Genomic DNA, 12,851 nt, shown 5'->3' with positions numbered 1-12,851 from the left:
CATAGGAGGCCCTGATTCTCGGGAGCGCCAGGAGATCGCCGATGCCAGCTTCAACGTAGAGAGCCCCGCATGAGGTTGGCCTGGAGGTTATCACGAGCTTCTGCGGCGTCGAGCACAGCGGTAGAACAGTCCCAGGGGACCACATGAGCTGGACATGTGTCTTCCAGTAGCGGTAGAACGACGTGAGTATTGACAGGGAGGGTTGTGGGGGCAGTGCATTCGTGAATCTGGTGTTGAATATGTCCGAGCATTGGGGGGGCTCCCAGTTCGCCGCACTAGCGCCAAATCACCAAACCAGCACAACAATTGAGGCATTTCAGCTCATAGGTTTGCAAGTCTCCAAAGGCCCAAGCTTACTAAAGCCCACATGGCATCTACAGTCACCTTGTATTGGAAATTTGGTAGCTACAGCCATGCTTGCTATTTCAGCTCCGTTTGGCAAACTCTCACCATCACCACCACCACCATACACACCATACCCACAACACAACAACAATCCCACTATCCAACCCAAATGGCCTTCAGAAAGTGGCTAGACGACAGCAGGAAGAAGTTCCTGTGCAAGGGAGCGGTGCTCAAAGAGCACATCAAGAACAAATGGAACCATTTTTGGGATATTTCCCACAGCGTGAGCCACACGCCTGTTGAACCAAGCTCCAGTGACGAGGAGGACGAGGACGAGGTCAACGACGACGACTAGGCTGCATAGGCAGCGAGATGAACGACTTTTGGGCTGCAAAGGCAGCGGTACGAAACAGCTTTGAGGACGACGTTGAACCCCAACGTTTTGACGGCGACTCGACAGTAAGGCTAGGAGGTATCCGAGGCGATAGAGCAAGACGTCGGTGGGCCGCAAGGTGGGCGAGGAGACGACTGTGACGTTTGTAGGTGGTGGAGGTTGATGGGAAGATGGGTCGTGGAGGTCACAAAAGGTTCGCAGACTCACCCAGGCTTACCGGATGAAGTACCCTGGTCACTACCAGCGTATTCTGGGATCTCAAAGTACCTCGGGAACATGCACGTCAGCATCTCGGGCTGCAGCAACTTATAAATACGGTCGGACATTTTGGATGGCTTCTGGTCCCGCTTCCTTGGCAAACCATCGCCTATTCGCCGGTCGCCGTTTCAGCCTTTCGCTTCAACCACTCGCCCTCGCAGCGCATATTTTCATCGCAACCGGTCAACAGCCTTGGGAACACAGATATGCACGCCTCTGCACGACTAGTTATCTCGCTCCAATCGTCGCGACCCCTCATTCTGGATGCCTGTTGTTTCGAAACACGGACAGGCCATGAAACGGCTGCCATCAGCGTTCGCCGCGTTTCAGGTGAACTACGCCTCCTCCACAACGCTAGCCGCATTTCTGGTCGCTGCAGCTGAGGCTGAGAATGTGGTTGGGGGTATATAGCCGGCGATGGAGGCATGTTGGTGTTTTGGTCAGGACGTCGTTTTTTCATGACCAGCGCAGTGCGCATTGAATACATTTCTTTCTTGTACATCTTATCCTCTTCTGCATCATGAGCGGTTACGAACATTCAAGCGCTGGCTCGCTGTATACATACGATACGACTGATGATTTTGGTAACGAAGTCTTCGACACTGCGTTCTCAGCATGGAGCTATATGGAGGATCAGCCCAGCATCGCCAACAAGTACCAACAAAGCCCTATCGGTATGGAAGACTACTCCCAGTGCCCCAGAGTAGTGCTTTGACTGACCCGAAAACAGAGACTCTACAAAATCTTCCTCGACAATGGCCGACCGCAAACACCGTACGCCAGCCCTTCCTTTCGTCGCAACACCTCTCCGCTTCGAGCTTCTCGTCGGCAATGTCCAGCTATCGATCGTCGGGCAACAGCAGCTTCTCGCAGACCCCTCTTCGAGACTCAATGTCATCGTCCATATCAGCCTACTCGAACACCTCCGACATGTCGAGGAACCAACACTTTTCCATGGCCGAACATCTCTTGTGTCACGGTCCCGCCGATCCACCTCTATATTCCCCCACTCCAACAGAAGAGCCCTCCCAACGTTCCACCAAAGCAAAGTCCCCCAAGAAACCAGCCCCGCAATCAAAAGACTACTTCAAAACCTGCGTCTCCGCACACAAACAATCCCGCCTCTGCCCCAAGCCCCACGCCTACTTCTGCACCATCTGCACCCGCCCCTTCATCTCAAAAGCAGACTGGAAGCGGCACGAAGAAACCTACCAAGAGCGACCCGAGATGTTCGTTTGTGGACTCTGCGATCACATCTATTTCCTCGCTAAGGACTACACGAAACACCACTCTACGGCTCACCGATGCACGTCCTGTGCCGAGGTAGGCGGTGGGAAAAAGGTTCATGCGCTGTCTGCGAGACGGCGGCGTATGACGAGGACGGGCTGGGGCTGTGGGTTCTGCGTTCATTTTAGTAACGAGTGGGGGGAGAGGTGTGATCATGTTGCGCGGCATATGGGGGAAGAGGGGAAGGGCGTGAGGGAGTGGAAACATACTAATGTTATCTACTCTCTACTCCAACGACCAGCCATACACCACGAGTGGACAAGATTAGTCCGCGCACTACCAGATATTACTAGCTTCGGATGGAACAGGACGACTACTGGACGCGTCGAGGGGTATCCGGAGAGTAATCGCACGCCTCAGCTGCAGGATTACCTAGAGTATTTTACGGAGGATCAGGACGCAGCGGCTGTGGCGAGGTTGGCGTATGGGAAGATGAAGAGGGTGACGAAGCCGATGAAGGGGGATGAGAGGCCGCCTGTTCCGCCGAAGGATTATCCTGTGGAGGCGGGAAGGGATTGGGATGGTGAGATGGATCTGTGGGGGCAGCTTACGAATTCGGTTGTTGAAGACGAGGTGCTACCTACGGGGATTAGTCGATTGGGGGGATGGTATGGGGGGTCATGATCTTTTGAGCAACTCGTGTTCTGCGGGTTCTAATGTATAATGAATTGATGGCCATGTTGTCAAGAGGATCTACAACAAACCCATAACGTCGCATGATCAACATCCTCGCCATCACCACCCCTCCAACTCCTCCCCCTTCGTCTCTAAACTCGGCGGCTGAACAGGCATACCCTTCTTCAACGCACCCACAAGCGGATCTTTGCTCATCATCTCCCGTATCTTCTCATCACTGCTAACATCAGCCTTGACCCGCTTATACGCCATCCTCGAAGGCTTATCCACAACATTGAGAAAGCTCTCCCTTCTCGCCGCCGACCAAGCGTTCAACAACCTCTCACCATCCGCCGCCTTCCCAGTAAGAACCCGAACAAGAACCTCGGACAGCGAAGACGCATCCGCCATCCCAGACGCCAACCCAAGTCCCGCATACGGATTCGTCAAATGCGCCGCATCCCCCACAAGACAAACCCGCTCCTCGTGATGATACAACGACGGAACAAGCCGCTGTTGCGCTTTATACGGCGCCACCCTCACAACCTCATACACCTTATTTCCCCGCTCATCCCGTCCTCCATCCGGCATCATAACCCCCAACTTCTCATCCAGCGTCCGGTTGATCTCCTCCTCAGAAACACCAATCGGGACTCCATAACTCACGCGCCATAAGGCGGGTTTCCCATCCTTCGCATGATCAATACGGCCAATGAGACCGTAGTTCACCGGATCCACAACGAAATTCGCGTCGTGGAAGCCGTGGGCGTGGAAGTCGAAATAAAGGTCTGTGGCTACGAGTTGCGCGTCGAGTGTTTCGCCTTCGAGGCTGATGTTGAGGTCTTTGCGGATGGTGGAGTGGGCGCCGGTTGCGTCGATTAGGTAGGCGGCTTCGAGCGTTTCGTCGCCGAGTTGCAGGGAGGTGGCTTCGGGGGTGATTTGCACGGTGACGCTGGTTGGGGTTGATTTGAAGGATGAGACGCTTGTTCCGAGGCGTACTTCGGCTTTTTCGTCGCCTAGAGCTGCTAGGCGCTTCATGAGGATTTGTTGGAATTTTCCTTGTGGTAGGAGGAGTTGGCCTTTTCCTTTCATGCCTTCGCCGGTGTTGTCGAATGTTTTTTCTGCAATCACTTTGCTGCCGTTTTGGATGCTTGTTCGGAAACATAGACCTGAGCTTAGACTTCCTGTCTTGACCAGTTCCGGTAGTAAGCCTTCGACTTTGGATAAGATGGGATATGTAGGCGGTTGATGGGCCATTGCGCGCGTTGACATGGGGTCTGGTTGCTGTGGTTCGATGACGACCACTTTGTTGGGTATGTCTGACTGTGCGAGGAGGAGGGCTAGGAAGAGACCGACGCAACCGCCTCCTGCGATCACGATTGGAAGAGGTGTAGCATTGCTGCCGTTGGTGCCGTTCGTGTGAGAGAAGCCGTAGGAGAAGTCGCTAGAATCGTCGCCAAGACTCATGGTACTATTCGGATCGAGATTGATCTGAATAGCATCGTAGTCTCCCATGGCTGCTGAACAGTCTAGAAGCTTCAGTGTTGGGTGGTATTTTCGTAATTGAAGAAGGGGAAGGTGCTTATGATGTCGTTGGTGGTATGAGTCTGTATTCAGATGCGACGTCAGTCTCGTGGTATATCATTAGAAAACCCATCTTAGTATTGCGCATATGTATGTACGGCTCTCGGTCGGATACCGAGCGATGTTCCCGTCGATGTGGTGCTGTCATTGTGGTACCTGCCGCAACGGCCCCGATGTGGGGAACCGGCGACTTTAGCCTCAGGGTCCAGCCGACGTCAGAGGGTTTCAGCGATCTTCGACCGACCACCGACATCACAGTCAATGTGGACGTGCGTGAAAAGGCAATGTTCATTCATTTATTGAGGCTAGCTGTATAACCCTGTTTATGTCTAACAATCTACCTGACCTTGGTATATTGCTGTCCAGACAATTTCTCTACCATCGATGTCTTGCTACCCCCATACTCCTACATCCTGTACATCTTGATTCTGTTCATTCTCTGTAGGTCCCAGGTATGGATAATAGTGCTGAATACCCCTTTTATCTCCATCCGAAATCGCCTTCCAATTTGGAATGTATTGTGCGTTCTCATCGTTCGGCCCCGAACCGTCACTGGGACGTCCATTCTTCCAGCGTACAAGCGGGACCTCGTTGACGGCACCTCGCTGATTTGCAGCGAACGCTTGAGAGGGGTATTGCATGATAGAGTCGTGGTCGTATGCCGTTTCCGAGTACTGTAGCAACGGTGTCCTGTCATCTTTTGCGAGACCCATATCGGTGCAGTATGCGGTTGGTGCTATAAAATGGAGGCCGTGCATGTATCCCAAAAAGTTGGATCCACAGACGTCCTCAATGGTCTTCCCCTCCCACGCGGGCTCAGTTTCTACTTTCTGCTTGGCAGTCTCGTAGCCTTCGAGTTTGGAGCAGTCGAAGTTGACAAAGTCGTCCCCTGAACTTGTTAGCCGGGATAGAAAGATTGTCTAGCAGGAAAAGCTCACGGTCTTTCCTCTGATGCTCATGTTCAAAGCCAAGAACGTGACCGAACTCATGAACCACCTCCCATTTCCATAAGTCGAAGTCGGCAGGACGCGTAGCCACTACAAGATGCATACTGTGCCGATCGGGATAACTATTTCTTGAAGTAGGAAAAAGGTGTCAGTAACCTGATGATAGAAAGTTGAAGTATAATGCTTGTCAATGACCGACTTACTGTGTCTCTGGGATGAATCCAATAGTTGCTGAAACACCTCCATCAACGGATTTCTTGATCACGAGTGTACCTTCGGGAACAAGGTCGTTCCACTTATCATCCTTCACACAACGTGGATGTAAGTTTATGTCGGCGTCGTGGTAGTGACGAAATCCAACAAATCGATGTCCATTGTCTGAACCCCTGCCCAACTTCATCAGCCACTCGTTTGCTGCCTTGTCCACTGTGGTAAATAGAGTCAGTACTTGCAAAATTCGTGATGTGGAAGGTGACATATAGGATTACTTACCGACGTCGTGGAGCGCGTCGAAGTCCTCATTAGTGGCAAAGCAGTAATAAATATAGACATAGGGGTTCTTTTCGGTGCCCATATCGGGCCAGAACGTTTTATCCGGAACTTGGTTACTGATGACTGTCATCCAGCCTTGACCGCCATTATCGCCGAGCTGTCCAGATACTTCCAGGTCGGCGATGAAGTCGTCGACCAAGGAGCTGTTGGTGAGGCGATTGTTGTTGAATGGAAAACCGCATGCGGAGGTCAGGGACGCAAAAAGACCGGCGAGGAGGAGAAGTAGGAGCTGCATATTGTACGAGGTTTTGGTACAGTTGAGTAGATTGAGAGTCGATGTGTAGACTTGGAAACAGGAGAGTGGGCGGATCTATATACGCAGACAAAGCAGAGTCTCGTTGCTAGCGCGATTGCCTCATCAGACTATCGTGTGCTGCCTGAAGGCGATGGTAAAGGACCAAACGTTCCTGGAGGAAGCTTTGGCCAATATGCAGTCATGGACTTGTGCTCGTGATGATGAGCGGGGTTTGGTCGACTGTCTCTGCACTAGAAGTGCGTTTACAACTCTCAGATAGGAAACGTAGAACCAGTCTCGTGAAAGACTGATATGGCCGTATCGGTGAGTTCGGTAGCCTGAGTAATGAGCTCATTACCTTCCCAAGGGACCCACAAGACTTTCGTAGGATGAGGCAAGGTACGGTAGCCACGATAGTGAGAGTGAATACCAGTGACTGGACGTGTAGTATAGGAAAGCCACAGCAGGCGCACTCGATAACCAGAGAAGCGGAGCCTTTATACCGTATTGTTTGTACAGATCTAGATTGTCAGAGAGTATACACAGCAGAAAACCACTCACAAACCTCTCTTCTTAACAATCGCAACATCAGTAACCATCCTTATCTTATTCACCCCATCCTCAACCTTGAACCACTCATTATGAGGCAACTCGTCCACGATGGAGTCGAGCACCTCGTCCCACATCTCCTCGTGGCGCTGTCAAAGGTGTTGTCTGCGAAGGTGAAATTGCATGCGTCCATTTTTTCCACTTTGACTGGCCACGAGGGCTTGTCGGTGAGATTGGCTTGCAGCTGAGTGAGAAACATGGGGTTTACGTCTGTGGCGTGAATCTGGAGACCTGTTAGGAGGTTGCCTCCCATTGTCGCCATGGTCACTGCGCCGTGACCGTAGCCGTTGTCGTGGATGACTGACGTTGAAGTAAGTGGTGGGAGTTCCTTGAGGAGCTGTCGAGCAACAGAATGGCTGAATTCACTCGAATATCCGATACGCCCTCTTACGAGGCCTTTGTGTCCCGTTTCTGGCTTATCACTCTTGGGAGAAGACCTAGTCTGAGGACTCGAAGTGTGAACGAGGCGTATATGATCGTGATAGCCGAATAGAACAGAGGCCGATAGTAGTTCATGTTCTGAAGGATCGAAATGATTACGTGGTTAGTCTTGGCTTGTTTGAGCTGAGGTGCAGGAGATGTCGGAGGGCTCGGCTACCCCGCGAAGGTTGGCGCGCTGTCGCCGATGGCTCGAGTCGCGAAGCAAGGCACACAAATAATTTGCCTCCTTTGTTATCGAAACAATGTACAAGTCGTCGAATGCGTGTTGATGACTACGAGGGGATGCGTCGGCCTAAAGATGGGACGGTAGTAATGAGATGTGGCTAGTGACGTACGCCACCCGTGGACCGCGTGGGCCGAAACAAACCATAGAACGGGACACGAATTGCCAAGTCGAGACATCCACGAATGCTCCCCCAGAACCCCCAGAGCCTCTTTCCCCCGTAAACCAAGTCTTCTTGATGCGGTAGCGACTGCATTACGCGTCTTTCAAGATGTCTGCGCCAACCACATCGGACCCCATTCAGCAGAGTGGTAGGTGAGCTTGCAGCCCTCGGAGGTGCCAGTAAACTCCGCTTTCACGTCGCGGCCCATGTGGGAGCACGGAAGAATTATACGCTAACAGGCGACGACAGGCACTTTGTCCAAGTCGCAGAAAAAGAAGAACAAGAAGAAAGCCGCCGCTGCGAACAAGGCGGACGGCACGGACAAAGTGAATGGGGACCACGCCAGAAGCGACGCGGAGGATCACGACGAAGACGCCGAGGATGAGGCCGAGCAGGCTGTATGCGGTCCACGAGAGCCCTCTATACAACCACGAGTGCTAATGGTGTCCATGCAGAAGCCCGCCGCGCATTCAGCCGATCCAGACGACGACGACGTAGACGACGACCAACCGCCGCTGTCGCCCACCCTGCAGACCAACGGGACTCCACACCACAGCATCTCGTCCGCAATTGCGCTTGGACTGGCACGCTCACGCTCGCAACAAGGAATCTCCGCGTCCCCGCCGCCCCCTTCGGACGCCAGCGCACGCTTAGACGCGATAGCCAAGGAGCGCGATGCGCTACGCCAGGAAGTCACGGAGCTGAGGAAGAGTCTGGAGGAGGTTCAGAACAAGCAGAGCGCGGGAACATCAGACGAGACACATGCGAACCATGAGGAGGAGATGCGGAGTTTGAGGGAGGAGTTGGATGAGGCCAACGAGGGCAAGGAGCACTTTGAGACACAATACAAGAACCTGCTCGGCAGGGTCAACACGATCAAGACCAGTTTGGGCGATCGGTTAAAGGCCGATGCGGTATGTCTGCACAGGAGTTTGCAGCAGACCGAATACTGACCATGTGCAGGCCAGAATCGAGGAATTCCAATCGCAAATCGCCGACCTCGAGGAGCAAACCCGCGAGTTACAAGAGAACAACAACAGCCTAACCGAGGAGCTCGCAAAGCTACGGCAAGAAAAGGAAGCTCAGGCATCCGAGATTGAGACACTACGGAGCAGGTCGACTCTGTCGCAACAAAACTGGATCAAGGAACGCGATGAGCTGATCTCGCGAGAAGCATACGCCAGGGAGGAGTTCGAGAACGCCAAACAGGCTATGCAAGACTGGGAAGTGTTGGCCATGAACGAGCGATCTCTGCGCGAGAACCTGGCTGAGAAGGACGCTGAATTGCGAGACCAGCTGGAGTCGATGCGGGAAGAGTACGAACGCGCTGCCAGGGATAGGGACACCAATAATCAAGCTGTGGAGGGTCTGCAGAAGGCGCTGCAGGAAGTACAAAACCGTGAGTACAATCCAACCTATAATAATAGTCTTGCCCAACTGACAATGTCTAGTACGAAAAGCCGAGCTCAAAAAGTCCGTCGAGACCTACGAATCGCAAATCAACGACCTGCGGAAACAAGTCCAAGCCGCCGAATCAGCGTCCAACGCCGCCAAAGCCACACTCGAGTCCACACAGAAAGATCTCGAGCGCGCCCTTCCCTTCGAGAAGGAAGTCAAAGAGAAGAACCTGCTCATCGGCAAACTGCGCCACGAAGCCGTAACACTCAACGAACATCTTACGAAAGCACTGCGGATACTGAAGAAGGGTCGGCCGGAAGACAACGTCGATCGACAGATTATCACAAACTACTTTTTGCATTTCCTGAGTATAGACCGGAGTGATCCGAAGAAATTCGAGGCGTTGCAGCTCATCTCTGCGTTGTTGGGCTGGACAGATGGTATGTCCCCCTTCCCTTCCCTCCCCCCTCTCCCTCTCCCCCTTCCCCCACCCATTCTCCCTCACATAACTAACCCCCCACGCAGAGCAAAAAGAGCAAGCAGGACTCGCTCGCCCCGGCACATCATCCAGCTCAACCGGCCTGCGCATCCCCCTCTCCTCGCCCTTCAGACGAACACCATCGACGGCGTCGCTGAGCGCCGCAGCCGCAGACCCCATGCTCATGGCTAGTAGCTCGAGTAATAAGGAGTCGTTGGCGGAGCTGTGGCAGGACTTTTTGGAGAGGGAGGCCGCGGAGGGGAAGGGCGATGCGAGTAGGAGGGGGAGTACGGTTGGGTCGCCGCCGCTGAGAGGGGATGGGTTGGGGGAGAAGAGGTAATGGATGGATGGGTGGGGGTGTGATTATAGGATATTGAGTGGTGCAATAGATGAGGGTGCTAAGGGCACCTTGGGTTGCTTGATTCGGTGTGCATTTACGTCGAAATCACACTGAATGCTTGTCGAGGTGTTCATTTGCAATTGTGTATATCGGAATCTTCCATCCGTAATGTTGTTACATGTTCCATGTACAAGTATCCCAACGCCCAAGCCGCGCCTGTATATGCGCTTGAAATAGTCATGCAGAGTACATGCCCATAATTCCCGTTCACGCTTCCTGCAACCTCCGTGCATCACATCGTCCAGCCTGTGTAGTTCTTGGTCACAACTTCCTCTACCCCGCATCATTTCTTCCAGCCCGTGTGCTTCAGTATTGCCTCTTCCTTCGCCTTCCTTTGGTCGGGCTCTATCGTCCGAACCCGGTGCGCCTCTTCGCGCTTTTCTCTCTTCATGACCTTCACTTGCTTGTCGGTCGGTCGGCGGATGGCCCAGTTGAGCTGGCCGAAGATGTTGGTCTTGATGGCTGGGGTGTTTGTTAGCGAATGGCTCTCTTGATATAGAAATTGGCAGTCTTACCATCCACGCAGTAGGGACATAGAATGTGCAGGCGCTTGACTCTTCCGCACCCGGAACATGTGTTGAGCGATGTGATGTCCTTCAGCCCTTTGCCCGCCATGAACCGTTGGCGCTTCTTGCGGTATGACGTCTTCTTCTTGGGTACTGCATTGAGTATGCCATCCCATATATCGGATAGTGACGGTATTGAGGGGAGTGATAGGGACGGTATTGCGAGTGCGCCGAATGATGTGTTGATTGCGCCGAAAGGCTGTGATAGGCGTTGGAGGAAAGGCGTGTTGAGGATAGGCCGCATTGGGCCATTGAGGCCGGGCAGCAGCGTCTGCCACAGCGGAGGGAGCGGACGGGTGAGTGCCATGACTGCAGCGGGTGACTGGCTGCGACGGGATTACGTAGGGCCGCGAAATGGCGATGCCGGTGATGGAGTTGTAAAATGTCGAGACCCCAGTCCGAGCTTGCAGGTCGCGCCTTACCGCCCTCCCACTAGCGCGCTTTCGCTTCCTAGCTGCCCCCTTTCCCGCGCCTGCATCTCCACGAGAAAGTCGCCAGCGCAGCGACCCTGACTATTTACTCTATTACGACGACACCTCCGACCCTCCTCTCCCCAACCTAATTCCCATTTACCCACCCACCCCCATCACCCCCAGTCCGCGCCCCGAGGCTCCCATCATCCACAATGGCTGCTGCATACAACCAGAACCAGTCGCAGCCCATCTTCCCGGACAGCTATGTCGGTTTCGACAGCATCACCAAGCAGATTGAGCGCAAGTCGGTCAAGCGGGGCTTCCAATTCAATGTCATCTGCGTTGGTAGGCTTCATCTTTCTATCACGTGTCTCCATTGGTATTGACGGTGTACAGGACAGACTGGTCTCGGCAAGTCGACACTGATCAACACGCTCTTCGCCTCGCACCTCATGGACTCCAAGGGCCGCTTCCAGCCCGACGAGGAGGTCCGCAGCACCACCAACATCCACCCCGTCTCACACATCATCGAGGAAAACGGCGTGCGTCTGCGCCTCAACATCGTCGACACGCCCGGCTACGGCGACCTGATCAACAACGAGCGCTGCTGGGACCCCATTGTCAAGTACATCAAGGACCAGCACAGCGCCTACCTCCGCAAGGAGCTCACCGCCCAGCGTGAGCGCTACCTCCAGGACACGCGCATCCACTGCTGCCTGTTCTTCATCCAGCCCTCTGGCCACGCCCTCAAGCCCATCGACATTGTCGTCCTCAAGAAGCTCAGCGAGTTTGTCAACGTCGTGCCCGTCATTGCCAAGAGCGACAGCTTGACCCTGGAGGAGCGTGCCGAGTTCAAGCACAGGATAAAGGAGGAGTTCCAGTTCCACAACCTGCGCATGTACCCCTACGACAACGAGGAGGATGACAACGAGGAAGTCCAGGCAAAGCAGGCCATCAAGGTGAGGGACATGTCGAGGTGTGACTAGACGTCTGCTAACTTCCACTAGGAACTCCTCCCCTTTGCCGTCGTCGGCTCTGAGAGGACCGTTGTTGTCAACGGCAGGAACGTTCGTGGTCGCCAGAACAAGTGGGGTATCATCAACGGTAGGCCATCTCAAACCACCCTCCACGCGAACTCCACTAACACCCCCCAGTCGAGGACGAGAACCACTGCGAATTCGTCTACCTCCGCAACTTCCTCACCCGCACCCACCTGCAAGACCTGATCGAGACGACCGCACAAATCCACTACGAGTCGTTCCGCGCCAAGCAGCTGCTCGCCCTCAAGGAGAGCTCTCACCAGGGCCACTCCTCGCGCCCCATCTCACCCTCTGCCGACCGCGAGCTCAGCAGGAACAGCCAGCGCATGACCATGAACGGGTACTAGGAGTTCCCGAATCATAACCGCGTCGACAGTAGCGGGGGCAAGCCCAACGGCCCTCCACCACCGCGTATGGAGCCACGCATGGAAAGGCCTGTCCCTATGATCGATGCTATCTGAGCGGAGGTGGTTTAGGTGTGCGTCCATCGCAAGGGGGGCATTTGCGACATGTTTTTGATACCAGTGCATCATCTAGCACGAAAAGGGAGAGGAGGAGACTTTGCGGCACACTTTCGATTTGACACCTTTCTCAATATCCTTTTAGTTACGATGGATTCTTATTATCTTTCTTCATCTCGTATGTCATAGCAACGGTGTAGTGGTTGAGCTGTGACCTTGGGTTGTGCCCGGGTCCCCTTCTAGGATAGCGGAGTAATTTGAAGCCTAGTGCTTTTTCAGCTTTCGTCTTGTAGTGGTTCGATCAGATAAGTTGACTGCTCGCTCTTTCCGCCCGTGTAGCGATGTCAGGCCATAATCTTGGGCATGGTACGATGGCCCAGTCCGCTCTACCCAGGGAGGCAGCCACGGGTAACCAGATGATACGACCGCAGATCCTCATCTA

At 53.8% G+C, this 12,851-nt stretch overlaps 5 protein-coding genes across 5 annotated transcripts; 2 read left to right on the top strand and 3 right to left on the bottom strand.

The window, feature by feature from the left end:
- Positions 1 to 3,019: 3,019 nt before the first annotated feature.
- On the bottom strand, positions 3,020 to 4,556 carry J4E87_003290 (uncharacterized protein; the record flags this gene model as incomplete). Its single annotated transcript, XM_049374919.1, has 2 exons — positions 3,020 to 4,428; positions 4,553 to 4,556. 2 exons carry the CDS (start codon positions 4,554 to 4,556, stop codon positions 3,020 to 3,022), a joined length of 1,413 nt encoding a protein of 470 aa, XP_049234841.1.
- A 319-nt stretch (positions 4,557 to 4,875) lies between these two features.
- Positions 4,876 to 6,164, bottom strand: J4E87_003289 (uncharacterized protein; the record flags this gene model as incomplete). The annotated part of the gene is made up of 5 exons (XM_049374918.1): positions 4,876 to 5,372; positions 5,422 to 5,534; positions 5,634 to 5,856; positions 5,923 to 6,125; positions 6,160 to 6,164. 5 exons carry the CDS (start codon positions 6,162 to 6,164, stop codon positions 4,876 to 4,878), a joined length of 1,041 nt encoding a protein of 346 aa, XP_049234840.1.
- Positions 6,165 to 7,761: 1,597 nt separating this feature from the next.
- J4E87_003288 (uncharacterized protein) lies at positions 7,762 to 9,869 on the top strand (the record flags this gene model as incomplete). The annotated part of the gene is made up of 5 exons (XM_049374917.1): positions 7,762 to 7,801; positions 7,903 to 8,567; positions 8,617 to 9,052; positions 9,105 to 9,491; positions 9,577 to 9,869. 5 exons carry the CDS (start codon positions 7,762 to 7,764, stop codon positions 9,867 to 9,869), a joined length of 1,821 nt encoding a protein of 606 aa, XP_049234839.1.
- Positions 9,870 to 10,212: 343 nt separating this feature from the next.
- J4E87_003287 (uncharacterized protein) lies at positions 10,213 to 10,802 on the bottom strand (the record flags this gene model as incomplete). The annotated part of the gene is made up of 2 exons (XM_049374916.1): positions 10,213 to 10,391; positions 10,445 to 10,802. 2 exons carry the CDS (start codon positions 10,800 to 10,802, stop codon positions 10,213 to 10,215), a joined length of 537 nt encoding a protein of 178 aa, XP_049234838.1.
- Positions 10,803 to 11,120: 318 nt separating this feature from the next.
- On the top strand, positions 11,121 to 12,295 carry SPN2 (Septin Spn2; the record flags this gene model as incomplete). Its single annotated transcript, XM_049374915.1, has 4 exons — positions 11,121 to 11,253; positions 11,305 to 11,867; positions 11,916 to 12,012; positions 12,063 to 12,295. The coding sequence occupies 4 exons, from the start codon at positions 11,121 to 11,123 to the stop codon at positions 12,293 to 12,295; spliced, it is 1,026 nt and encodes a 341-aa protein (XP_049234837.1).
- Positions 12,296 to 12,851: the final 556 nt, after the last annotated feature.

The sequence above is a fragment of the Alternaria ethzedia genome (genome assembly GCF_023757985.1).
Source record: "Alternaria ethzedia strain BMP 0044 chromosome Unknown scaffold_6, whole genome shotgun sequence".
Taxonomy (NCBI): Eukaryota; Fungi; Ascomycota; class Dothideomycetes; order Pleosporales; family Pleosporaceae; genus Alternaria; species Alternaria ethzedia.
The sequence above is the reverse complement of the archived record's forward strand: the minus strand, read 5'-3'. Positions and strand labels throughout refer to the sequence as shown.